At 42.1% G+C, this 25,857-nt stretch overlaps 2 protein-coding genes across 4 annotated transcripts; both read left to right on the top strand.

Moving 5' to 3' along the window:
- Positions 1-1,935: 1,935 nt before the first annotated feature.
- Positions 1,936-16,212, top strand: plat (plasminogen activator, tissue). Of its 3 annotated transcripts, none has more exons than XM_084467622.1 (15): positions 1,936-1,991; positions 7,793-7,866; positions 8,089-8,212; positions 8,534-8,668; positions 9,639-9,749; positions 11,054-11,228; positions 11,400-11,491; positions 11,842-12,016; positions 12,453-12,538; positions 12,662-12,730; positions 12,878-13,082; positions 13,393-13,529; positions 13,854-13,994; positions 14,222-14,370; positions 14,623-16,212. In XM_084467622.1, exons 2-15 carry the CDS (start codon positions 7,807-7,809, stop codon positions 14,791-14,793), a joined length of 1,830 nt encoding a protein of 609 aa, XP_084323748.1. In that variant the 5' UTR covers positions 1,936-1,991; positions 7,793-7,806; the 3' UTR covers positions 14,794-16,212. The 3 variants fall into 3 exon arrangements, with proteins under 3 accessions (XP_084323748.1, XP_084323749.1, XP_084323747.1); XM_084467623.1 differs by lacking the exon at positions 1,936-1,991 and adding an exon at positions 6,060-6,200 and having other exon boundaries at positions 8,089-8,131; XM_084467621.1 differs by lacking the exon at positions 1,936-1,991 and adding an exon at positions 6,060-6,200.
- Positions 16,213-16,892: 680 nt separating this feature from the next.
- Positions 16,893-25,077, top strand: LOC311342908 (lymphocyte cytosolic protein 2). Its single transcript, XM_084467753.1, has 19 exons — positions 16,893-17,040; positions 18,291-18,316; positions 18,550-18,602; positions 18,861-18,898; positions 19,047-19,140; positions 19,982-20,181; positions 20,379-20,427; positions 20,532-20,645; positions 21,183-21,211; positions 21,295-21,328; positions 21,698-21,773; positions 21,909-21,939; positions 22,244-22,280; positions 22,385-22,469; positions 22,613-22,650; positions 22,793-22,806; positions 22,894-22,962; positions 23,645-23,803; positions 24,458-25,077. Exons 1-19 carry the CDS (start codon positions 16,960-16,962, stop codon positions 24,572-24,574), a joined length of 1,344 nt encoding a protein of 447 aa, XP_084323879.1. The 5' UTR covers positions 16,893-16,959; the 3' UTR covers positions 24,575-25,077.
- The last annotated feature ends 780 nt before the right edge of the window (positions 25,078-25,857 follow it).

The raw sequence follows: 25,857 nt of genomic DNA, 5'->3' as shown, positions 1-25,857 counted from the left end.
TGGGAACCATTAAGCTCATGGGTTATTACTCGGTGACTGACCATGAGTTTAATGGATGAAGTGCCTTCGATTAAAATCCCATGTGCTATTCCAAGGCAATATCCCATTACATCCTTTAATAGACATGTTCATATCTCGGTGTTGTTGTTGTTAAATGTAGGCTACATAATAATATTTGAATTGATATGCTTAGGATGTATTTTGTCCACCCGTCTTCTTCTCCACGTGACAGTGTTTTGTAAACTAACAATGTATCTGCATCGGCATCTTTATTTATTTATAGGCCTAATGAGTTTTTCTTGGCTCCACGTATCGGAAACATTAATGACGCTCCGTGTTTACTGACGTTTTGTGACGAAATTAAAAGCTCACTCCGCGATCTCGTGACGAGGTAAAGTTGAAGCATTCACTCCCGGTATGTGGAGTAGTGTAGTAGTGTAGTGTAGTGTAGTGTAGTGTAGTGTAGTGGAGTTCTCAAGAACCAATTGGCTAATAGAAAACCCGCAAGATAGATCCGCCTGAAGTGATGATCTGAGGATCATCTCAGGTCATGACAGTGATATTCAGTATATTTTTCAGTTAGGCCTATATTTAAAATAGCAAATAATTGAATGATCGTGACATAACTCTCTTTGTATGTAGCACAATGTTGTAGTTTATATAGGTAATAAACGCATACAACACTGTTATATCAATGCAAGCACTGTATAAGCTATGTTATAAATTATATTTCGTTTTTTGAAATATGATGGTTTACAAACATTACCTTAATTGAGGCCTCTTTATGTCATGTGTTTACATATGATAGACACATTAAGCCTACATGTATAGGCATACATTAAGTAACAGGTTTAGGCTTCACTTATTAATCACATCTTGAATTGTGATAATACAAAATAAAGTAGATCTGGAGCATCATTTTTACTATATACATTTTGAGTGGCTCTTCAATATATATGACAGCCTGTAGATGCTGAGACTGTTTGTGTGTGTGTGTGTGTGTGTGTGTGTGTGTGTGTGTGTGTGTGTGTGTGTGTGTGTGTGTGTGTGTGTGTGTGTGTGTGTGTGTGTGTGTGTGTGTGTGTGTGTGTGTGTGTATGTGTGGTATCCCCCTCCTCATCACTTATAACACAGACACATTGGGGCTGCCAGGCGCCAGAGAAACAGCAACCACCCTTTTTCGTCTGAAAATGTTATGCGCTTGGATCTGCAACATATTAAAACACTAAATATGAATTAGCCAACACAAATAGGATAGTTGTTGTCACTATAAAACAAGGAACATTCTCCATATATTTCCTGCGGAAGGGAAGGGTTTTTAGGAGACCCTTAATGACTTCTGGTGCCAGTGTTTAAACTTGCGTTTACCACACAAGTTTATGAAATGCACCACAATTTGATTTGAGTTTTACAGACAGAGAGACAGGCAGACAGACAGGCAGACAGGCAGGTAGGCAGGCAGACAGACAGACAGACAGACAGGAGTACAGGCAGACAGGCTGACATGCCGGCAGATAGACACAGACAGATAGACAGATAGACCGATGGATGGATCGAGATGGACAGACATACAGTCATACAGACAGACCGACAGACACAGACAGACAGACAGACAGAGAGACAGACAGACCGACAGACAGACATATGGACAAACAACATTGATAAAATAGATAAGATAGATAGATAAAATAGATCAGATAAAATAGATTGTATACATAGATACAATACAATAGATAAGAAGCAAAAATAGATGAGATACAATAGATCGAGAGATTTCAATGAGATAAGATGACAGACAGGCAGGCTGTGGTAGTCTACCGCCCGTTTCCGGCCAGCCCACTATCACCAGCCTCCTCCCTTTCTGAGCAGAACTGCCTGCAGATAAAAAACCAGAGGAGCTCAGCAAGTGCTCAGTACGAGCAAGACATCCCAACCACACGCTGTCACTTCGGGATACTCACAAGTATCCTCATTCCAGAGTGCTATATTTGGTGAGTTTTTCCATCGTTTTCGCCCGGTTCGACCCGGTTGTATGTCAAGAGGGTCTGCATAAAGTTATTGATTTGCTTATTTTGCATTCCGAATTATTGTAAACAAACAGATTGTTATTCTCAATTACATGCGTGTTTCATCGCAGGGGATGACAACATATAAAGGCTTTGATAACCAATGCAAAACGTAATATTAGGTTATTTTAAATAAATCGTCTATTTAATTGGGGTTAATATTGTTGTGTTTATGAAACACCCAATTAACGTAGACCTATACCACCATATTAATGGAGGTTATTTCATTAATATGTATAGGAGTAGGCCTAGCCTATAGGCTTGCAGAGCCTATATGAATAAGTTGCCACACTAAGAGAATATAATGATCGTGTTAGGCACTTTATGGGTTATTGAATTTCAAGGGATGTGCTGTTTCTCATTAGTGTGCGTCTGATTGTGTATAATTGCAACCAACAGAACCTGATTGAATCGTTGAACTTGAATATCCTCTTCTTCTCACTAGTGAAATTATTATTGTGTTGGGCAAACATTCCCCCTCCTTAGCAACAGTTTTCTCTGCAGGCCGGCTCTGCATAGATACCACGTCGTATTTGTAGCGTTTCTGATGATCTGTGATCCTCTGCATTCTTACGCGGTGTGCTCAGCAGGGCTGTGTGTTCTGAACGTTGCGTAGAGCCGCGGTGCCTGGTGTGTGAAATCTGTGACTCACACAGGTCTAGGGGGGCCCCCTGGTCCCCTGGTGTGTGTGTGTGTGTGTGTGTGTGTGTGTGTGTGTGTGTGTGTGTGTGTGTGTGTGTGTGTGTGTGTGTGTGTGTGTGTGTGGGATAAAGATCAGTGTGTGTGTGTGTGTGTGTGTGTGTGTGTGAACAGTCGATTAAATAAGATCTATATCGTGGAATGATAGAGAATAGGCGTGCTTATAAGCAGCCTAGGGATGTATCACTGTCAAGGGCTTTGTCCGAGTGACCTCTGAGATGGTGTTGTGATGTCAAACACGGGTCAATCGTTAAACACAGCAGTTGTATATTCTGTTATTGACTCTCAGCATATTTTAAGTATACCATCACCCCCTTCCCAACTCCATCTCGTTTTTTTAGTGCAGTGCGGTAAGACGGTGTGACTCAACCGTTCTTAAAAGCTTTTCTCCCGACCTCTTTGAATGGATTTTTTTCACTGTATAATGTCCCTCTGTCTACTCCTTTCTGTCTCTGTCTCTGCTTCTGTCTCTGTCTCCGTCTCCGTCTCTGCTTTTGTCTCTGTATCTGTCTCTGTCTCTGTCTCTGTATCTGTCTCTGCTTCTTTCTCTGTCTCTCTCTTCTGTCTCTGTCTCCGTCTCCGTCTCTGCTTTTGTCTCTGTATCTGTCTCTGTCTCTGTCTCGGTCTCTGCTTTTGTCTCTGTCTCTGTCTCTGTCTCTGTCTCTGTCTCTGCTTCTGTCTCTGTCTACGTCTCTCTCTACCCACTCTGTCTCTGTCTTTCTCTACTCACTCTGTCTCTGCCTCTCTCTTGTTCTCTCATATTCTCTCTCATTCTCCCCCCTCTCTCACGCCCTCCCTCGTCTTGCTCCCTCGCCACCTCCCCCTCTCTCTCTCTCTCTCTCTCTCTCTCTCTCTCTCTCTCTCTCTCTCTCTCTCTCTCCCTCTCTCTCTCTCAGTAACATGTGTCCCCACAGCGTACCCCCCTAATCTCTTCCACCAGCCCCGCTGTGTCTCTCAGCCCCTGGCAGCTTTCCTCACACTGCTCTGTTCATGGTCAATGTCATGCCCTTCCGTGCACTACGTTCCTGGGGGTCCCGGGTCCTTTCAGCGGTTGCATTCAGCCATAAAGAACACAGGGCTTATGTCCTCTCTGTGTAGTAACATTGGATGACTACAATGCACCTCTATGTCCCGAGGGGTGTAGAGGGGTTGGGAGCCAGGTCACAAGGTGTGTAGTGAGGCTTGAGTGAAAGGGCCCAGTAGAGTGGTGAAGGAGGTTCAGACCAGGTGCTAATCATGGCTACAATACTCGTAATAGTAACTGGTAATGGTAACTAATGGTACACTTTGTTTGGAAATGGGACCTTTGTTTTGGGTAGTTTTGAAACAATAACTGTAGAGCTGTTATTGAAAGGTGAAATGTTCTGCATTGTTTTGTAAGTAATGTTTAAGTTTCTAATTATGAAGGTTTTATCACACATCCAATTATTAATTTTGTGCTGTCAGTAAATCAGTAAAAAATTTAACTAACCTAGCTGCTGTTAAATATCTTTGCGTGTTGATTCATAGATATGGTAGCGGAAGTTTCCCCTGGAAGGCCTGCACTCTTCTATGAATCACACTATGAATCACACTGTGTATACTGTGATCAGAAGCTCTTTTAAGATTGTTGGTTGTTGTAGGTTGTTGAACTAATTAGTTAGGGTAACCCTACATTTCACTTCAACTTCTGAATCATATTCACACAGGTGTAATTATGCAAAATCACTCCCTGAAATCATAACCATTCTTTGATCTCCTAACCTCATCAATGTGTTAAGTGTGGCATCATCCATTCAGGTTTACATTTACATCGACCTGTAAAGCCAGACCTCTGCCCTGTCACATTCCGCTTATTCCACTTTCCTGGAAGAGAGAAGAATTTATCACCACAGACCACTGTCGCTACAAAACACTAACAGCATCAGTTGCCACAGTGCTCAATGTCATTCACATGTGTCATAGACCCTAAATGTAAAGCAAGATTAGTAGCATACGCAAGTGTGTGTTTGGGTGCGTGTCACTTAGTATTGAAGCAGGAATTAAGTCAGTATAGTCAGGCTCCATAGGATTAGTTGTACTTTAATCAGGATTGTGTGTGTGTGTGTGTGTGTGTGTGTGTGTGTGTGTGTGTGTGTGTGTGTGTGTGTGTGTGTGTGTGTGTGTGTGTGTGTGTGTGTGTGTGTGTGTGTATGTTTGTGTGTGTGTGTGTGTGTGTGTGTGTGCGTGTGTGTGTGTGTGTGCGTGTGCGTGTGTGTGTGCACGCATGTGTGTGTGTGTGTGTGTGTGTGTGTGTGTGTGTGTGTGTGTGTGTGTGTGTGTGTGCATGTATGTGTCACTTGGTATTGCAGTTTGAAAAGAGTCAGAGTCTAGCTTTGTAGCATTACTATTACTCTAATGAGGCTTGTATTTCTGGGCAGATTAACTGAGGCAGACATGCTTTACTGCCATACAATCAACCATACTCACTCACTCACACTCATTGTCACTTGACAATGACTTAGTCAATTTTGGGGTATTCCCCCTCAGAAAACAGCTCAACCATCCATGATAGAAACCCAAACTATGAATAAGTCTACAAAATTCCTACATTATAAACTGTAACTGAGACTAGGGCCCAAGATAATGTTCCATCATGTTAACTTTATTTAGTTTGAGGTCTTGACACTGGTTCCTCTGTTACTGAGCCTCTGATAGCTCTGTTGTGTGACTCTCTCAAATTAATATTCCTCTTTCTCATGAATTGACTTTATTTGTTCAACACGTACCCATTTCGCACGCCTGACCACAGAACCCGTTCTTAGACTGGTTCCTTTGTTACTGATGCCCTGATAGCTCTGTGGTGTGTGATGGTGACTCTCTCAAATTAATATCCCTCTTTCTCATGAATTGACTTTATTTGTTCAACACGTACCCATTTCACACGCCAGACCATAGAAACAGGTCTGAGACTGTTTCTATGGTTTCTATGGTACCCCCCCTCTACCCAGCATAGGCCTCCTCACAACAGATACCGCAGACTGCAGCAATGGGTGTGGAGGACATATGTTAATGACTGATGTGTGGTGTGTGCGTGCGTGCGTGTGTGTTCATTAGCAGTTGCGCGTCTTTGCGTGTGTTTTGGCATGTGCGTGTGCGTGTTAACATTTCTTGCTCTTGTGAGAGGCGCTGGGCTGCTAGGCTGCTAGCAGGAAACACATGTTTTTAGCTGACAGGAATTGTGTGTGTGTGTGTGTGTGTGTGTGTGTGTGTGTGTGTGTGTGTGTGTGTGTGTGTGTGTGCGTGTGTTAGGGAGGGGGGAGCAGTGGAGGCAGAGGAGGGGGGGACTTGCAGCTGTATAAGAGGAACAAAACTGGGGAAGCTTGGGAGAGGATCTGAGGTTCTGCTAGGGGGTGACGAAAAAGAGCTCTCGGATCTCACTCTGCCTGATGCCTTCAGAGAGCTCTTCAATGCATGGTGAGTTTGTGCGTCTTTGTGTGTGTGTGTGTGTATGTGTGTGTGTGTGTGTGTGTGTGTGTGTTTGTGTGTGTCTGTTTGTCTTTGAGTTAGTCAATGTGAAAGCTTGGGGATTTTATTTTAACAATGAACAAGTAACAATGAACAATGTACCTAATGTGTGTGAGTGAGTGTGTGTGTGTGTGTGTGTGTGTGTGTGTGTGTGTGTGTGTGTGTGTGGTGCCGATGAACATGTGTTTAAAACTCCAGGTGCTAAGTAAGCAGTGTTTGGCCTAGCGGAATCTCTGCGGCGTCTTTAGATCCTCCACACTGTTTTCTATTAGCTCACTGGTTGAGACTGTGTGAGTCAGTGCAGAAACTGCTTACAGCAGAGGAGGCCTGACTCTGCACACAAGCGGGGCAGCCATCCATGTCATATGTGGGTGTCTGCATCTACAGGCTGATCATATAAAAATGCCCAAGAAGCTTTTATACAATTATTCACGCACACATTTTCAGCACTTCTGGAACGGTCCCAAAGCGATAGACTTTCACCATTGCATTTCCTTTTCTCTACTCTCTTCTTTTCCATGTCTTCCTCCTACAGCCGTACATCACTTTCCCTCCCTGATTCCACTGTCTTTTTCGTACTTGACTCATACTAGTCTGCAGAGCATTAGACACACACACACACACACACACACACACACACACACACACACACACACACACGACACATGTATCGTTTACCAGACTTGAGTGTGTGTTTGTGTGGGAGAGAGCTCTAAGTAGAGGGAACTAGAGATATGGAGGATTTTAGTTGGGATGAAAAATAGAAGCTGCCATTATTGGTGGATGACTGTTCCAGGGTTTGACCTATTTCTCTTCTCTGCCCATGAGTCATAATGTCCTCCTACAGCTGCAGAACTGGTTCTTATTCTTTGCTTGTTTTTCTTGTTTAAGAAGTCATGGTGGAGCAGACTGATTCAGGGCTCTTGGTTCCGTCTAGTTTTTAGTTTTCTAGTTGTTTTTACTGCTGCTATTCTTTCAGGGGCTGTCTACTTCCTGTTTAGCTTCCCGAGGAAGAGATTGTACAGAAATTATGGGTGGACAGTGGAAGAATAGTGTGTTGAAGTTGTGTGAAGTTTGTGTTTGTCTATGTGAATTTATGTGTGCATGTGTGTCTCTCTTTGCATGCAAGAATTTGTGTGTGTGTGTGTGTGTGTGTGTGCTTCCACTGTTGCATGACAAAATGTAAGAACTTCCGCTCTACCCATCAAAGGGTTTTAGAAATATAAACAAGGCTTTGAGGAACTAAAGTTGTGACACTATTTCCTAGCAAGCAACCTCCCTCGACAACCCTTTCCCTCTCTATAGTATCTGCTTTCTAGGGAACATACTGGGAATATTGAATAGGAACAGAGGAAGCAGACTGCCCATTATGTAGACCAACCAATAAAAAATAAAGTGCATACTGAGAACAACGCCTCTAAGAAATATGATTGGATTCAAGATTTAGTGCTGGAGATTGTGACCCTCTATCAAGGGAGACATATGGCTGTGTATTTTTGGTTGTTGCCTGCCTATAATATGTTTCACCATTTTTCCTGCAGATAAAACGCACGCTATGTCAAGTCTGGAACTGTTCATATTGCTGGCTGCACTCTGCTGTGCCCTAGCGGACAATGTAAGTATTACACCCATTTCTGGCTTGGTCATTACTACCGATGTATACCTTCCTTTACCGTTACCCTTCGTTGATATCATCAAAACAGCATTTGAAATGAGCATTTTCGACTGCAATATTGTTCCGAATTACATTTACCTCCTTGAAATATTACAATTATTAGTATTTTGTATACATTTTCCTTTATTTTTATTATTAGTAATGGTTGTACCTGTCCTTCAGGTTGGGCACCTGCGTTCCAAGAGAGGAACCCGTTTTTATAGAGGTGAGCCCCAGAAGACGGCCCCTAGCTGGACCCTTTTGGTTATACATGTCGAGAAGCCTTCACCCTCTGATCACTCCACCTGTGAGCCATCACACGTCTTTCTGTTTGCCAGCACCCCTATCACTGCACCCCTATCACCCCACCACCCCTTTCACGCATGCTTCCTTTCCCTTCTACCTTGTATGTGTTTTGTTTGTTTATCTTTGGGCTTTCATTTCCAGTGCTTATGGTTTTCTTGCATGGGGTTGTGTTTCTGTGTGTTTTACCTGTAATTTTGGTTTGTTGTAGTAATAATTGTGCCTTTCCCTTCATTGTACATTCTTGTTTGCCTTGTTTGTACTGTGTGCGTGTATATATGTGTGTGTTTGTGTGTGTGTGTGTGTGTGTGTGTGTGCATGTTAGTGCTGTGTAAGGATAGCAAGGACTCAGCGGTGCGTAACTTTGGCGACACGTGGATGCGCTGGCGCGGACAACGTGCAGAGTTCTGCCGCTGTGCACTGAAAGGACGCGAGCAATGTCACTATGTACCTGTTGTCAGTAAGTGGAGTTGGAGATGCCGCACTTGCAAGCACACACATGCACACACATTCACTCACAGTCACACCCACTCACAGAGCTTACTAACACGCACTCACACATAGTCACTCACTTACACTCACTCACAGAGCTTACTTGTAATACTGCTCAACTATTTACCCAATTTGTATGTATATTCTGCTCCCTTATACGCCCCTAGAATATTGTACACTGAGCGTAGCTAGGGTGTTTGTCTATCCCCCATCGCTGCAGGTTACATTTTTGCATCCATTTAAATAAATAAATAAATAAATAAATATATATATATATATATATAGAGAGAGAGAGAGAGAGAGAGGGAGAGAGAGATGTATTCATTTGTATGCATGTATATGTATACATACAGTATATTTATTTGTATGTATTCAAGTGTGTGTTTCCAAGGATTGGTCCTGTGTCTGTTGGTCTGTTAACAGTCTTTCCTTGCCTGCCTGACTTCATTTCAGCGTCACGTGTCATGGCGTGGCTTGATGTAGTTCAGTGTCACTTTCATTTTGTTTCATTTCACTCCAATTAAGTTCTCAAATTCTCTTTTTCTCTTGTTTTTCTTTGAGAAAATGAGTTTCCAAGGTTTTTTTTCCGTCATTTTCCCGTTCCGACTGTCAGAATGACGCTTTGTTAGGGTTCCCGTAGATCTGTGAGTTGGCGTTGTTTAGTCTGGGATGGGTTCAGAAATCCTCTCGGTCAGGCGACTGCTGGCCGCACTGACGAGGCTCCATGATGCATATCATTGACCCCCACCGCTGTCAAATTGCAACCACATTTTCTGTCGACCAACCTCTGAGTTCCCAGAGGAATGGTTTACTGATTTACTTATTGTTACAGAACGGTGAAAAGAAAACTAAATGCATGAAGAGTAAATGTATACAATGTCATAAAACACACAAAGATATAACTGACTCCCCCCCCCCCCCCCCCCCCCCCCATCTAGCTTGCCAGGAGTCTCGCTGCTACAACGGAGGCATTTGTAAGGAGGCTATGTACTCCCCAGGCTTCCTGTGCCAGTGTCCTCCCGGCTTCTCCGGAACACAGTGTGAGATCAGTACGTATCCAACAGAACTACACTTGCATATACTCCCTGAAAATGTATTTCGTTTTTTTTTTTTTTATGTATTTTAATTAGAAAATAGTATAATGGTCATCCCTTAGAAAAAATACTTGGTACATGACATTTTTCTTTAGTCCAGCTTACACCTCATTCCAGTGGTAAACTATACAGTTGAAAAAACTGATGGACACAGGGATACAATTCATTGTATCCCTGTATCCATCTGAAGTACTGCAGAGCGGAGTGAGGCTCAAATGCAGGCATTTCCATAGCAGGCCTTACAGTGTCATGTCACATGACCCTAATTAACATTTCCTCTCCACAAAGATGTTGGTGACTATAGATAGCGTAATAGACATGACGCACGAATCATAGCACTCACAGGCTCGCGGTCTGGGTGGAAAGTCTGAAAAAGTTGGGGCACAAAACCATGGAAAGAAAACGTATTTTTGGGGTTATACGATTTTTTGTTTGGGTGGGATATTGTATATTTTTTATATCATTCTCCACCCACTCAACACAATATTAATCCAATCCTTAATGCTCACAGCCAAGATCACTTCTCAGTGTGGAAACATGTGGCTTGAGAGGGGACAGACTAAGTGATTTAATTTATGTTCAACCTCAGTTCATCCAAAGTATTATATGGTTATTGGTTGAAACCACATAAGCCGCTGTGTACGAGCATGGCTTGAAACTGCCACAAGGAAAAAAACATGTCACTGAAAAGTTTGATGGGATTTGACCTGTCGAAAATCTTGGCTGAATTGCAAGTATGCTTAATGAGTTTAAAAGTCAAAGTTAAAACACATTGCAAAATGTATTTAATAAAACAGTAAAAGTTGCATTTATTGCCCATGACATATTTGGTCATCGGTTATTGCTGATAGGATCTACTACTGTCATTATACAGTTATATCTAATTTAAGACAGTATTATAAAAGTCTTTATTTCTGATTTGGTTAGCCACTGTCCCCCTACTTCTTACATCATGGTGAAGTTTCCTTTAGGTGCTTTCACGCTGCCCCAATAAACGCCAACATCAGGGTTACTGTGCCGTGGCCTTTGAATCGTCAAATTGTTGTCGGCCCACTACTACCAACAGTCTAGTGGCAAAAGTGTGTTGGTGTTTGTTGGGGTGGTGTGGAAGCTCCTTACGACTTCAGCTGCCAGTTGCCGATCCTGTGCATCCACATGTATTAAACTATCACACGATTTATTAGAACCATAACAACATCTCATCATGGGTTCTCTCCTTTAGTCCCCACAGTGACTAACGCTCTCTTCTCCCCTTCCAGACACCAATGAGAAGTGTGTGCTAGGCCAGGGCACAGCGTACCGCGGCACATGGAGCTTAAGCCATAAAGGCAGTACTTGTATCAACTGGAACTCCACCATTCTGAGAGGAAAGCGGTACACCGCCATGAAGAAGGACGCCAGCAGCCTGGGCCTCGGCAACCACAACTTCTGCCGGTACGACACGAGAGCATGCATGCTGACGTACACACGTATATACATGCACACATACAGGCATACAAATGTACACGCAGACAGACATACATACATACATACATATACATATACATATACATACACACACACATAGTTTTCCTTTTCTCACTTTCCATCTCCTTCTCTGCTCAGGAACCCGGATAAGGACTCGATTCCCTGGTGCTTTGTCTACAAGGGGGCTCAGGTGGCCTGGGAATACTGCAGCATATCCAAGTGCCCAGAAAGTAAGCGTGCATCCAAGCTGGACTATGTCCCTTAGTTTTTCTTTGGCCAACACTTTGGTTCAAAATGATAAGAAGCCGTGAGGGAGGCTAAGGGGATGTGAAGCGACTCCCTTTCAGAAGCCAAATGGGTTGGGGCGTCCGGCCTCCAGTTTAATTTGGTTTAATTATCAATGTTATATATGATTCACATAACTCCAAGCACTCTCAAACCACGTGACGGGCTACAAGGAAATGTACAGAGTGCGACCACAACAACTGCCAGGGTTAACCCCGGGGCGGGAGGGGGTTATCTATTGATGCTGGTGTTGCGTGTTTGGACGGCGGCCTGACCGGACGTGTTTCCGCTGCAGATAAGGAGCAGGAGTGTGTGCAGGGCGCGGGCCAATCGTACCGGGGCTCTGCCGTCTCCACCCGGAGCGGGGCCCAGTGTCTGGCCTGGGACTCACCGTTCATCAAACGCAAGCGCTACACCGCCTGGAGGCCAGACGCTCTGAGGCTGGGCCTGGGAAGCCACAGCTACTGCAGGTCTGTGTGTGTGTGTGTGTGTGTGTGTGTGTGTGTGTGTGTGTGTGTGCTTGTGTGTGTGTCTGTGCACAAGTTAGCATAAACAATATAAAACTATAGAATATTTTGTATTCTTCCTTAGACATACCGAGCTACACAACTACTGCAGGTGTTTGTTTGTGTGTGTCTGTGTGTGTGTGTGTGTGTGTGTGTGCAAACTTCCATCTAATTGTTATAGCATTGTACCAACTTTACCAACTTTATCATTTTGTATGATATGCTACTTTAGCTTTTTTTTGTCGGATTTACTATCACTCCAGTGTGTTTTGATGACATCATGTTATACTACACATGTGGTCATAAAACACTTTGACAATACAGAAGTGACTCTGACAGTGGGAGGATCACAGATGCGTATGCTCATGCAGGGACCAATGTGTGTGTATTCTCCATCCAGGAACCCGGACAACGATGCGGGCCCCTGGTGTCACATCGTCAAGAACAACCAGCTGAGCTGGGAGCACTGTGACATCCCTAAGTGCTGTGAGGGGCCCCTTATATTTCCTAGCATTGTTATTCCTGTGGTTGGGTGCTGTGTTCTCATGGTAACCATGATACTAACCATACACATGTTGCCTGTTTCTTTTTCTTTCTTTATTGTTTTAGCAAAACCTACAACTATTGTCACGATCCTTAACCCCAGAGCTCCTACCAGCGACAGCAACCACAACGGAGGTAGAACTTTTAAAACTTATCCATCCTAACCAAACGGACCCAATTCGTGGGTCTGCATTCACACCCAAATAGTCACCTCAGTACACCAACTTCTACAGAAACCATATCCAGCTGAGAGTCTAACTGTGACCTGTGTGTTGTTTACAGCGACTTGCGGCCAGCGTCAGGACAACTCTGTGAACAGCGTCTCGTTCCGTATCTTCGGGGGCAGAGAGAGTGACATCACAGACCAGCCCTGGCAGGTGGCCATCAACGTCTTCCGCCGCCGCTACAAGAAGCACTTCCACCTGTGTGGAGGCATCCTCATCGACTCGTGCTGGGTGCTGTCTGCAGCCCACTGCTTTGAGGAGGGGTGGGTTCACGCGACTGACACACTCACGCAGACACACTAACGCACACACACATACGCACCCAGAGTTTTGCATATACAATGTATACACACACACACACACACACACACACACACACACACATACGTACGCATGTGCACCCACTGTCATGCATTTATACACAACCACACGCACACACACATACACACACACACAAATACACTCAGCATCTCAGAATTTCACAGGCCAAGAAAAGAGTAAAATATAAACATAAGCACACATAGCTTATTATATCAAATGTTGATGATTTTGTGTGTTTTTCATGTGTCTCAGCTATAAGGCGTCTGAGCTGCAGGCCGTCCTGGGGAGAACATTCCGGAAGCAGAACTCCAGCAGTGAGCAGATTTTCGAGATTGAGAAGTTTTGGGTCCACCAGGATTTTGACAAAGAAACCTTTGACAATGACATCGGTAAGCATAGGAATCTATTAGAGGACATACACACTTATATTAAATATTTTTATATTAAATAATAATGTATATGAAATGTCATTTTTGCAATTAGTTTGACACTTTTGTCCTACTGTGAATGTTCACACATTCTTAGCATAGTGGCCCCATTGGGAAACCAACCCCTAACCTATCAGTTGAGCTAGCCAGGGCCATGTAAACTATGTTCTTCCCTATGTAAAAAAAAAAAAAATTCACGGTAGACTTAAACCAGACCCAACCTTCTCCATAACATGCTGCTGTCTTTCAAACCCTCACCTCTGTTGTTCCCTTCTCTGTTCGCAGCTCTGTTGAAGCTCAAGACTGACATCGGCATCTGTGCCATCCACTCTCCAGAGGTCCTGCCTGCCTGTCTTCCAGAACCAGGCCTGGTTCTGCCTGACTGGACTGAGTGCGAGATCTCTGGCTACGGGAAAGAGGCAGAGTGTAAATAGCTGAATTATTTCATTACTTTATCCCTATGTATATGTCATTCTTTGGTATCACATCGGCGCCGAGGTGGCTCCAAATGACTTTATATTGGATATAGACAGTGTGGTTTTGGTTTCCTATTAATGTTCACCTGGATGTCCAGCAGAGGGCAGTATAATACAATATAATAATTCCCTAGCTGAGTATTTCCGACTGTCTCACGCTCTGTTCTCCCTCCACAGTCGCTGCTGAGTATTCAGAGCGTGTGAAGCGAGGTTTTGTCCGGCTGTGGCCCCGGGAACGCTGCGTCCCCGCGGTGCTCTCTGGACGGACCGTCACAGACAACATGCTGTGTGCTGGGGACACCCGGGGCCTGGATGACGCCTGCAAGGTGAGCCCCCCCCCCCCCCACACACACACACACACACACACACACACACACACACACACACACACACACACACACACACACACACACACACAAACACACACATGCAACACGTTTTCCCCCTGAATATTCAAACCAAACAAAGCACTTTTTATTGACCATTTTGACACAATGAGCACAAATTCCTCCCCTCCCGCTCCCTCACTGTCTTCTTCCTCCTCTGTTTCTCCTCCTCCTTTGTGTGCGGCGGCGCAGGGAGACTCAGGGGGCCCCCTGGTGTGTCAGAGCGGGGGCCGGATGACCCTGATGGGGGTGATCAGCTGGGGCGACGGCTGCGGGAACAAGGACAAGCCAGGGGTGTACACCCGGGTCATCCACTACCTGGACTGGATCCGCAGCAGGATGGCTGAGGAGCCCAGTGTCTGAGAGATAATGTCCCGAGAGAGCGAGAGAGAGACAGAGAGATGGAGAGAGAGAGCGACAGAGAGACAGATAGAGAGAGAGAGAGAGACAGAGAGAGATCAGAAATAAAAATAAGAACAATGAGGTACTGTGTTTGACAAACAAACTCACAGATAAGAGATTTTTTTTATATATATATATATATATATTTTTAAGTGACAAACATATGACATTTCTGATCTGTGCTTTGCTGCATTGAGGGACCCTTCAAGTGCCACACCGGCCCCTTGTTACCCCTGAGCCATGGCCACTCATCGCGGTCTAGGGTCCTATCTAGGAAGACAAAGCCGCCCAACAAAGACCTCAGTTGTCTGTGTGATGTCCTATTCTCCACAAGGCCACTCTGTGTGGTGGCGTTCTGCTGCCGTGGTGGTGGTAATATAGTGGTCAGCCAGCTACAGTTTATATTATGGACAAAACAAAAGTTCTCCTCATACCAGTGTCTACTTCACATTGATGTGCGAGCCACATCAGAGACTATGGACTACTAGAGCAGAGTTTCTTCAGCTATAGACTCAGAACCCAAAAATGGGATGCGATTTAGTTGATAATGAACAAGAAACACAAGTCAGAGCACACTGGAATTGGTGATCCTTCCGTTAGACCAAGGGTGTCTTCTGAGGACAGACTGAACGGACAGACTGAAATTGTCTTTTGGGTCCCGAGATGAAAAGGTTTAAGACCCCCATGGACTAGACTTCTTTACTTCACTGACTCACAAGTCAGTCTCTAAGAGCTTTGCTCAAGGGTTTCTTTTTTTGATGAAAAAAAAAATCAGCATTTTGCTGAGGCCTTTGCTTCAATAACTCCGGACATACAAGCCACCTGGTATAGGCATTCGACGTCTTACCTATTTTTAAGTTGTTGTTTTTCCCAGGGCTCATTGGCCATCTCTTGTTGGTTAATATGTTGCTAGTTATTGCTCTAGCTTTGTACCGTTTCCAGTGTCCCCTCCTGGTGTTCAGTCTGTTGTGGTAATCTTACGACGCTCTGCTGGCTCAGAGGCTTTAGTGGATACTATATCTCCCCCTTTACCTTCTTAGTGCCTGGGGCCAAAGCTTTCTGTTATGTTTTTATAAGAACTGCTTTTTATATGTTTTATAGCAGTAGACACAGTGTTTCTATCCACAAGAAGAAGAGTGCTTCGAGAGTCCATGTGGTTTAGCTCTTACCCTCGAAGCAGTACCAAAAACATTTGAGTTGAGCTTGAGTTTGTAACATGTACATATGTTTGTATTTTTATTTTATATTATAGGAAGGAATTATCTTAATGTGTTTTTAACATAATCAGGTGGTTTTACTTTGTGGGAGGTTACAGGAAGATTGTGTCTTAGTATTTTAAGTTAATATTTATGTGTTTTTTATGTTGTCTTTGAATGTGTAGTAACTATTTATGTCGACTTCTGTCACATTTTAAAAACTCATTTACAATAAACAATTTCTGTTACAAATGTATTTTCTGCCTCTCTTATTGTAATCTGTCTCATGCTGATAAATCAACAATAGTTAATTTGTTGTTTTTAAAGTTTAGTCAATTATATAGAGACATTTTCAAGAATTTTCCATTTTGTGATTTCTCTTTCTAACTTTGTAAAAACTGGTTTGGTCAAAATATAAAAAGGATGTCGTTCCTTTTAGTAACCGCCAGCCAGGCAGACGACACTTTCTCTCGAGTCCCGAATGTTGGCTGGGAGAGGATCATGAATTGTGCGTTATGTCGGTCCGTTACAACCAATTTCCGGTCTCTTACTTCGTATGAGCTGCTCCAGTAAACAGTTCCCGAGCATGAAAAATAAGAACATGACAAGATGAACAACAACGACAACCACAACGAAAAGGAAAATACATATTGAGTTTTGAAAAATAAAGCAATATCCGAAACATGTAACGGAAAATAGTATCACATTGAAAGTCCCGCCATCTGTCTCGCCGCTAGACCACGTACAGTGTAACTGAAAGTCCCGCCCTCTCTCGTCATTAACGCTCATTTGCAGTTATTTATAGTATAGTATATGCAAACTAACACGATGGCCAGCGAATAGCAGATCGCGGAAGACAGCTGTTTTCACCTACCTACCTACCTACCTAGTACCTATCTGTTCACATTAAATCTGACTTTGTTTTAATTCGATGACTATTCACTGCAATAGAACAACATCTAGGAAATTGCTCGTAACTTCAGCCACAAAGAGGACCTTAATCACAACGATGGTAATGTAGAACCATAGGATTCTTATGTTATTTTATATTTACAAAACGTGATTGATTTTCCGTGTTAAACATAAGTCGTTAGGATATTAAAGCAGGCTTATATATATATATATATATATATATATATATATATATATATATATATATATATATATATATATATATATATGGGACCCTTTGTGAATTAGGGTCCTATAGGGTCCCTAGGCTTAGTTAGGACCTTTTTTGTATTCAATATATTTATATATATATATTTTAACTTAATATGTAGCCTACTTTTATTTTTATTTTTACAACGTTAGGATATTACATATATAGGCTTATATATATATATATATATATATATCTTTGTGAATTGAACACTCAGTTGTATTCTTAAGACCCAGTTAACTATAAGAAGGTAGTATGTTGAAGTACCAGGCTAGGAAAGAAACACAAGGTCAAAAGTTGAACATAAGTTGTACCCCTCCACTCCCTGCTTGGCCCTGACTATCTCTGATTATTTACATGTCACTTCCTCCACGTCACGCTCTGATGATGAGCGGCCTTGTAGGCATGGAGATTTATATCTCCACTTCCTTATGTGTAACTGCTATTGTGCTTTTATCCCAAACTCTTTTGTCATTTTTCATCCTTAAATTTGAGTATAATAGAGTTATTGATGTTGATAAATGTATAACATTATTTATAATGTGCTTTAGTCGTACATAACTTACTAGTGATGTGCAGAGTCAGAGTTATTCATTAATACAGTGAGTTACACATCTGTGTGGCTATATTAAACGATGCACGGTAACTGTGCTGCACTTTAAGGTCGATACCGTGACAACAAAGGACCATTGGTGGATACGTGATAACTCATTTGCTGTTCTGTTTGACCCGCGAGACAAAGCCGCCATTCACCAAGCTCTGATAACCAAATCTGGAAAACTGGACTGACTCGGCTAGCTGATAATGTGTTCATGGCCTTGCAAGAGAGGGACTGTGAAGCTGCACTGGGTCCAACTACCAATGACAAATGACTTTGAGGTCTTGTAATAACGTAATGATGTAATAATGTAATAATGTACTAATGTCCTAACCTTATTTAAATGATGACAAATGACACGTCAAATCAAATCTCTGGTCGTGTAAGTGACATGTTCTGTACGCGTACATCATATCTTTTCTGGTCATCTTTCCGCCAATCTGTCTAATCAATGTTTACACTCCCTCTGGGCCTATGTTTAATTAACATTTGTGTTTTACAGACCTTCTTCAAAGCATTTAAAAACCAGTAAGTACCATATTATAACTTAGTGTGATATAGCTTTTCCACAATAATCATCATTTTTAACCATAACTGAAATGACAAAGCCATGCCTAATTAAGTCTTAGACATCTTTTTATATATACCCAGACCTTGGATGGATAGAAAGATGGCCGGACTAAAGCAGAGAAACATGTCTTAGTAATTGTAAGGGTTGAGAGTAACATCATGACTTTCACCTTCCTTCTTACTCACCCAAGTCCCAATGGGCCCCCAGCTCCACCCCCAGCTCCTCCCAGGGGGTTTGCTGCTGGTAAATGCTTTATATTGTCACGTCATCATCTTTCTTGTTTGTAGAAACATTTTCTGTAGCCAAATACTGTGTGACTCTAATCCATGTTTGTGCTTACATGATTCTCTCTGTTTCTCTGCTTCACACACACACACACACACACACACACACACACACACATACACACACGCATGCACACACGCATGTGCACGCATGTACACACACACACACACACACACACACACACACACACACACACACACACACACACACATACAGATAAGAATGGAGGGAGTAGCTGGCCAGAAGAGGATTTTGTAAGTCGTATGTTCTGTGATCTGTGATCTTATTTTTGAGCTCTTCTGTTCTTTTTAAATGAATGTATTTTACTCTTCAGTCATCTGCAATATTAACTCCATTGTGAGGATGACGGTGATGATGAATGTTATTAATGTACATGCGCAGGACGAGGAGGAGGCAGACATGTACGAAGCACCCCCCTGCGAGCGGGCTGCCATACTGCCGACACAACCAAGCAATTTGGATTTAATTTACCTGGGTATTCAAATTACACTCTGATCATTTTCATGACGGACTGGCCATCTGGGCATTTGGGCAAATGCCAGAAGAACCAGTTTGAATGTTATTCTATTTTAACGTTAGTCTATTTCTATTTTTAAAATGGTCTAATTTAAAATAGAATAACATTTGAACAAGAATGCAACTTTCCGTTGTTTGCTCGTTGCTTTCATGTTTTCTTGAACTTGGTTTGGCAAAGCTCTGCTGCCTTGTATCCAGTTTATCTGATGGGTGGTGTGTGGCAAACTAAGCAGTGAGGCTGCTGTTGTCTGAACTGAGTTTAGAATGGCAGTATACTGAAAGGCTCTCAGCGAAGCAGTCTTGGAAAACTTATCCGGCTGTCGGCCAATCAGAAAACCATGGGAGAACAATGCACTACGCTTATAATAATCATATATATATATATATATATATATATATATATATATATATATATATATATATATATATATATATATATATATATAATAACTATATATATACATATAATATATGATAACTTATCAAACTCATCACATAATAATAAGCATTTGTAAAAAGCATGTGTCACACATTTATAAGGTCCAATATAAATACTTTAATATATAAATTACTAAAATTGGAAGTGGGCCAATCAATCTGTTAAATTCAAGGGCCGAATAGTTGTCCCAAGAAACCATGTCATGGTTTCCCCAAAGGTTCTAGAAGATTTCCTGCCCTCAACTAACCAATACAGCCTTTGGGTGAATAATTGTCTGTCGTCTCTTTATATCTTCAAACGTTTGGATAAATACATTGAAACACAGCTAAACACCACCTTAACCTTTGGCCTTCACCTGCAGACCACTCATCCGATCAGGTGCCCCCACAGAGGCAAGCCGCTCCACTCCCCAGACAACCCGTCCAGCCTCAGAGACGAGGTGCCCAACCGCAGAGACCTCCGAGACAATGTGATCCGCCCCAGAGACAGATTCCTCCACCAATGCGACAAGCCGGCCCACCGACCAGGCCAATCAAACTGACTGCGACGGGCAAAGTTTTGGTAGGTTCATTTCAGGAAAACTGAAAAAGCAGACACACATTTTTGTGCTGCTTTTAATTCCATTTAATTCCATTTGATTTCTGTGGGTTTTTTGTTTCTGCCACGCCTGCCAGTAAACTGCGACATCATTTAGGATGCCTCTTTAAACGGCTGATTGTGTTTTACGACTTTCCCTTGTTCCGTTTGTCTTCAAATAGCCGGTGCAACGGGAAGCCGAAGTGTTTCACGATCCCAGCATCACCAATCGTAAGTCAACATAGTGTTTTACCAACTCCTGTAGCTGAAACATATAATGAATTACCAAGCCACACTGTTAATCTGTGTACTTATTCTGCTTTCTCCCTTCCTAGCTCCTGAGGTGGACAGACAAGAGAAGCCGGGGAAGAGTAGTGCCCTGAAAAAGTTCTCCCCCCCTCCGGTCCCCAGGGCCCCTCCCCCGGGCCTGCCCCCAAACACAGAGGAAGGTCGTCACCACTAACACTTTTGTCTCATTTACATACATCTGAAAGAAATCAGTCATGTGTAGATTTAGATTTTGATCTATTTAATCAAATTTGTACGGATAACTTAACATACGTGTTCAGAAACATATCCTACCTCTATTCACTTGATGGAAATATTATATTTTGAATATGTTTACATTGAACATTACATTAAATTAGTTAATGGTGTAACTTGCAGATAAGACATTGATAGTGCTTTGTAATATTGGAAGGATTATTTTAATGTGTTTTTCAACCACACACTTCTAGAGCTAAATATCTGCAAGGGAAGATACATTTCCATCATGCAAACCAAATAAACTGACTCAAAGACTACCTCACTAGCATCATAAAGTATCAAGTATTATCGGGTGGTTGAATAGGTTTGTGGTTAATTGGTTAAGGACTATTTTCTGGACAATTAATTGACAACCAATTGACTACTATGTATAACTCTGTAATATATAACTCTTTAAAGTCATTGATAGCTTTATCTTGTTGTTGCTTTTTGCATTTCAGATGTGTACGTAGATCCAAATGAAGAACAGGTGAGTCTGACTTTACAAAACAGAACAGAACCGTTTTATGTCAAACACAAAGTGTCAAACACGTTTTTGTTCCTGTGTTTCAGGGAGACAGTGATGGCTTGTATCTCAAGCCAGCAGGTAGGCATTCATCCCGTTTAGACATTGTATGAGTGTAGTAATATAGTTTGTGGTCTGGTGTCAATGCATGTGACAGTTTAACAGAGGTTTGGTTCCAATAGCTCTTATATTGTTTCAAATTCTGTAAATAAAAAATAAAATAAAGTCAGTAAAACAAGTTGGTTTATTTATAGCAATTCATTACATTTATATCTCACTTTTCACTGCACTCAAAGCAAGTGTGTGTGTTTCTGTGTGTGTGCTCCCACTAGCATTCTACCATCCAACGATTATTAGAACAGAAGGACCTTATCTATGCAAAGTATACAACATACTGGATCTTTTAAATCCCAATGGCGATTTCAATTTCTTCCCCTCCTTGTGTTTCAGTTTTGCCTCATCGTGGACCGATGAGATTGCCTCCCCCTATCAGTACAATGGTGGCACCTCTGGCTCCAATTTGCATGTAAGTGCGCCTCACCTGCGGTTATTTTCATCAGTACTCCCACTAGAGTTAGCTTTCTGGATTGGCTTGTTGCTATGAAGCTTCTGATCGTCTTTGTGCCACTTTAAAGACTAGCTTCTTCTTCTCTATCCTAAGGATGAAGCCTCCTGTGCCCAGGGCCACAAATGTAAGCAACTTGTATATTGAAACAGCACGGCTATTATTTAAAGGAGCAATTTCTCACCAAGAAGTGATTGTTCTACTCAATAGAGTGTAGCGGCATACTATTTTATTTCACCATAGGTGAAACATAGAATCAAAACAGAGAATCTTCTAGATTTCCAATTCAAATTGTTTTGTTGTTTCAATGGACACCAAAGACCATAGTACAGTCTTGTCAGTTTAAAGCATGTGTATGTGTTTGATTTGTGATACGAGCCAATCCTAAAACACAGATTTCTGTGTGGAATTCTCTCTCTCGCTCTTTCCAGAATTCTCTAACACCATCCGTCACTGAGATGAAACAAGGTAAAAGGGTCAAAAATTCCTCTGCTTAAGCACTCACACAAACCTTTTAAATGTTTACTAAATGTCAACAATATCAGAGAATGTAAAATGAATTCCACCACCAGCTCCTGATGGCAAGCGGCCCATGCTGGCCCCACCACGCCCACTGAAGCCCCTGGTCCTAGCCAGCCAGAAGGACTCCCAACCCGGGTTAGATGACGGGACAGGAGGGCCGTAGATATAAATATGAATACACGTAAAGAAGCACAGGGAATAGCTTCTAATACGGCCTTTATCTATAGTGATTTTAATGACGTTTTCTGAGATTGCTGGTATTGTGGTTTTCATTTCAGAACTCTGTCTCCCCCAACGGTGGACCAAATCCCAGGAGGTGATTTTTTATTTTAATTTTGATAAAAAGTTGATTGCCAACACCTTGTTTCTTTTATATTTTGATATTTATTTTAGCTGAATCTCCTATCCATGTATCTTTTTCCCCACCGCATCTTCCACTGGAATGAAATCCACCAAAGCAACCGGCAATGAGGTATTACTCCATGCTTGAAAAGTAAGAGCTTGATATGATTTGACTGTTCAAGTGTTGCTGTAGCATTGACATGTGGATACATTACAGGACAATGAGTGGTTCACTGGCAATTCTAAGAGAAAGCATGCAGAGGACCTCCTGCTGAGAATCAACAAGGTATCACATGATACGACTCCTTTGTGCCCTTTTTTATGAAGGGTGGCTGCATTTCGATTGTTATTCCTTCTCAATTCACCTTCCTGCTTCCTGCTAAATATCCAGATGTTTTCCTCGATCTCCATTGATGTCCCACTGTTGTAATTGTCCAATGCTCGACAAAAAGCTGTTACGGCAGCCCTATTAGCTAGGGGACTGAGGATTGCCATGTCATGCCACTGTATGGCAACACATTAAAAAACGTGATTGGCTACGAAGTCAGAAGGTTGTGATTGGTCAGGTCATCAACAGTCCATGTCGACTTAAATAACACAGCATCATCAAAGTCAATGTAGACTGCTGATGACCTGACCAATCACTGACCAAATACCTATCCCATCCATCACAATTCCATATTGCTCCTTCTTTGTTCTACAGGTGGTGCTCTAAGCTTGAGCATGAGGAACAAGTAGTAAAACGCAGCCTATGTTTTAAGTGTGCAATTCGCTTTCCTTCCTTTTTTCCTGGCCTTCTTAATTGACTGCCCTTATTAATTTCCTCCATCCTTCCGTCCCTCTTTCTCCCCTCATTCAAAGCAACCCCTTACATGCCACCCCTCTGTTATTCTTCCCCCTAATCCAATTTCCCCCCTGCCTCCTTCCATCCATCACAGTTGTCTTTGTTCTGCTCCGTCCTACTGTAGGACGGCGCCTTCCTCATACGCCCCAGCTCGTCCCAGGACCCCCGGCAACCATACACCCTGGCCGTGCTCTACAGGCAGAAGGTCTACAACATTCCTATACGCTTTGTGGTGGAGATGCAAGGCTACGCCCTGGGGAAGGTCGGGAAGGACTTTGAGGACGTGAGTATGCATAGGAACTTGTTTGGTTTTTATCTTACCTTGATTCTACCAGGTGAGACCCCTGAGATTACATCATCACAACATCTCTTTTTCAAGAGAGACCTGGCAAAGTAGGATAGCAAATGAAGCTTCAATATTGATTAAAAATAATAATAATTTGAGAAAAACTTGAACTTATTGTCTGCAGTTGAAGCTCCTTCTGCAGGTGGCTCAAGGCCGAGGGTGTAGTCCACATTAAATCCTTCTTGCATGACTTGGTGTGAGCTCTAGGGACATGAGAACAGTGCTTTGAGGCCGTAATCCACATATATTTATTTTACGATGCGTCGCATGACAAGGTGCTAAGGAGTTCTAGCCTTCTAGATAAAAAAACAATATACTCATCTACTTATCTACTCTAAATAAAGAATGAAAAAGCGGTGAAGGGAAAGAAGACGAAGGAGAAGAAACTAATGTGGGAAGGTTAAAATGACAACGGGAAAAGTTCTCTTAGAGTAGATACTGTTATTCCGCGACTCTGTGGGGGTTGGACTTGCAGGTTTGTAAAAGCCAGCCAAGTGATGACCAGAGTTATGCCTCAAGCATTCCTAAACTTCACACTTTTCTTTTCTCTCCATCCCGTCTCTTGTCTTTTCCTCTCAATCCTTCCCACAGACCTTCCACAGTCTCCAGGACATTATTGTCCACCACAAGAAGAACCAGCTTGTTCTCATCGACAGCACGAGCCAGGCCATGCACAAAACGTACCTAATCCACCCTGCCAGGCCTTAAGACTACAGGACCCTCAAAACCCCTCTCAACCATAACACATATTTTACATCAAGAGAGTACTTCAAGCCCATTGATCAACCTGTTGTTCAATGCTTTTGCTTTTGCGTTTCTTCCCAATCTGTTACTTCTGGGGCTCAAGTACATTACATTTTATTGTATATGTGCATCAAGTACATTTTATTGTTTGTAACCAACAAATATTTTAACTGCAATACACCCCACAGGCCTAAAACAAGATTGTGGCCCTTTTTAAATAAGCTTAGAATATCATGTCATGCATAATAAGGAGGCTTATATAAATATCTACTTTTGAATATACAGCTTTTCAACATTTTTTTCCTTATATTTCTTAGCTCTTGTATTTGTTATTTCCTAATTGGGTTGAATACTATGATTGTAGAAGATAAACTCTGTTGATCATTTTAAAATGTATTTTACATGTAAATACATTTAGATGTTGTTTGATTTGGACTTATGGACTGTAAATCCTAAACCAAGTCCAAATGTCAATGAGAAGTAATTTGGGCTGTCTCTATAATGAGTAGTGGTTGAATATCATTGTATCTTTGAGCACTATAATAAACTACTGAACTAAATCCAGTAACTAGCCCACCTAGTTAATGATCAAAATTTCTAAAAGTTATGCTTGATATTATACTTGATGAAATAAGAAGGCATGACTCTTCTTCGACCCTAGCTGGTTTAAAGTATAAACAGCTGATAATTTACTCTGAATAGTTTTTACTACGAACATGCTGAATTAAATGTATATTTTTACTAGTATACATTGTCGATGTATACAATATACACTATGCTATCAAAGGTCAAATACTTTCTCATTTAGAACATTAGTCATGTTTATTATATTAAAATAATGTTTCTACTTTATTATGTCCAGTTATTCTCTGGACATAATTATGATGTGTACATCTACACATGAAGTATGCATAGGTTGTATACAGTGCAACTTCCATACATTGGCAAGCAATATATATCTATAAACGATATATAGACATATATGTATCAAATCAACACACTGGGGGCCGGTTGTGTTGTGTATTCATACCGCACTGACTCCTGCACACATCGTAAAAAGGTGGGGCGGCCGTCACGAGCCCTGATTTCAAAGTTGGGAGCAAGAGGGGGGGTGGGGGGCTGCGGCGGAGGGGTACAAAGGGCATCCTATTTTCCCACTGCATTGCATTTGAGAAAGCATATCTTTAACTTTATCGCCGCAGTCTTATGCATCAACTAGAACCAACATGTGAAGCGCTGTTTCATCT

This window comes from Micromesistius poutassou (genome assembly GCF_964030765.1).
Source record: "Micromesistius poutassou genome assembly, chromosome: 5".
NCBI classification, from domain to species: Eukaryota; Metazoa; Chordata; class Actinopteri; order Gadiformes; family Gadidae; genus Micromesistius; species Micromesistius poutassou.
The sequence above is the reverse complement of the archived record's forward strand: the minus strand, read 5'-3'. Positions and strand labels throughout refer to the sequence as shown.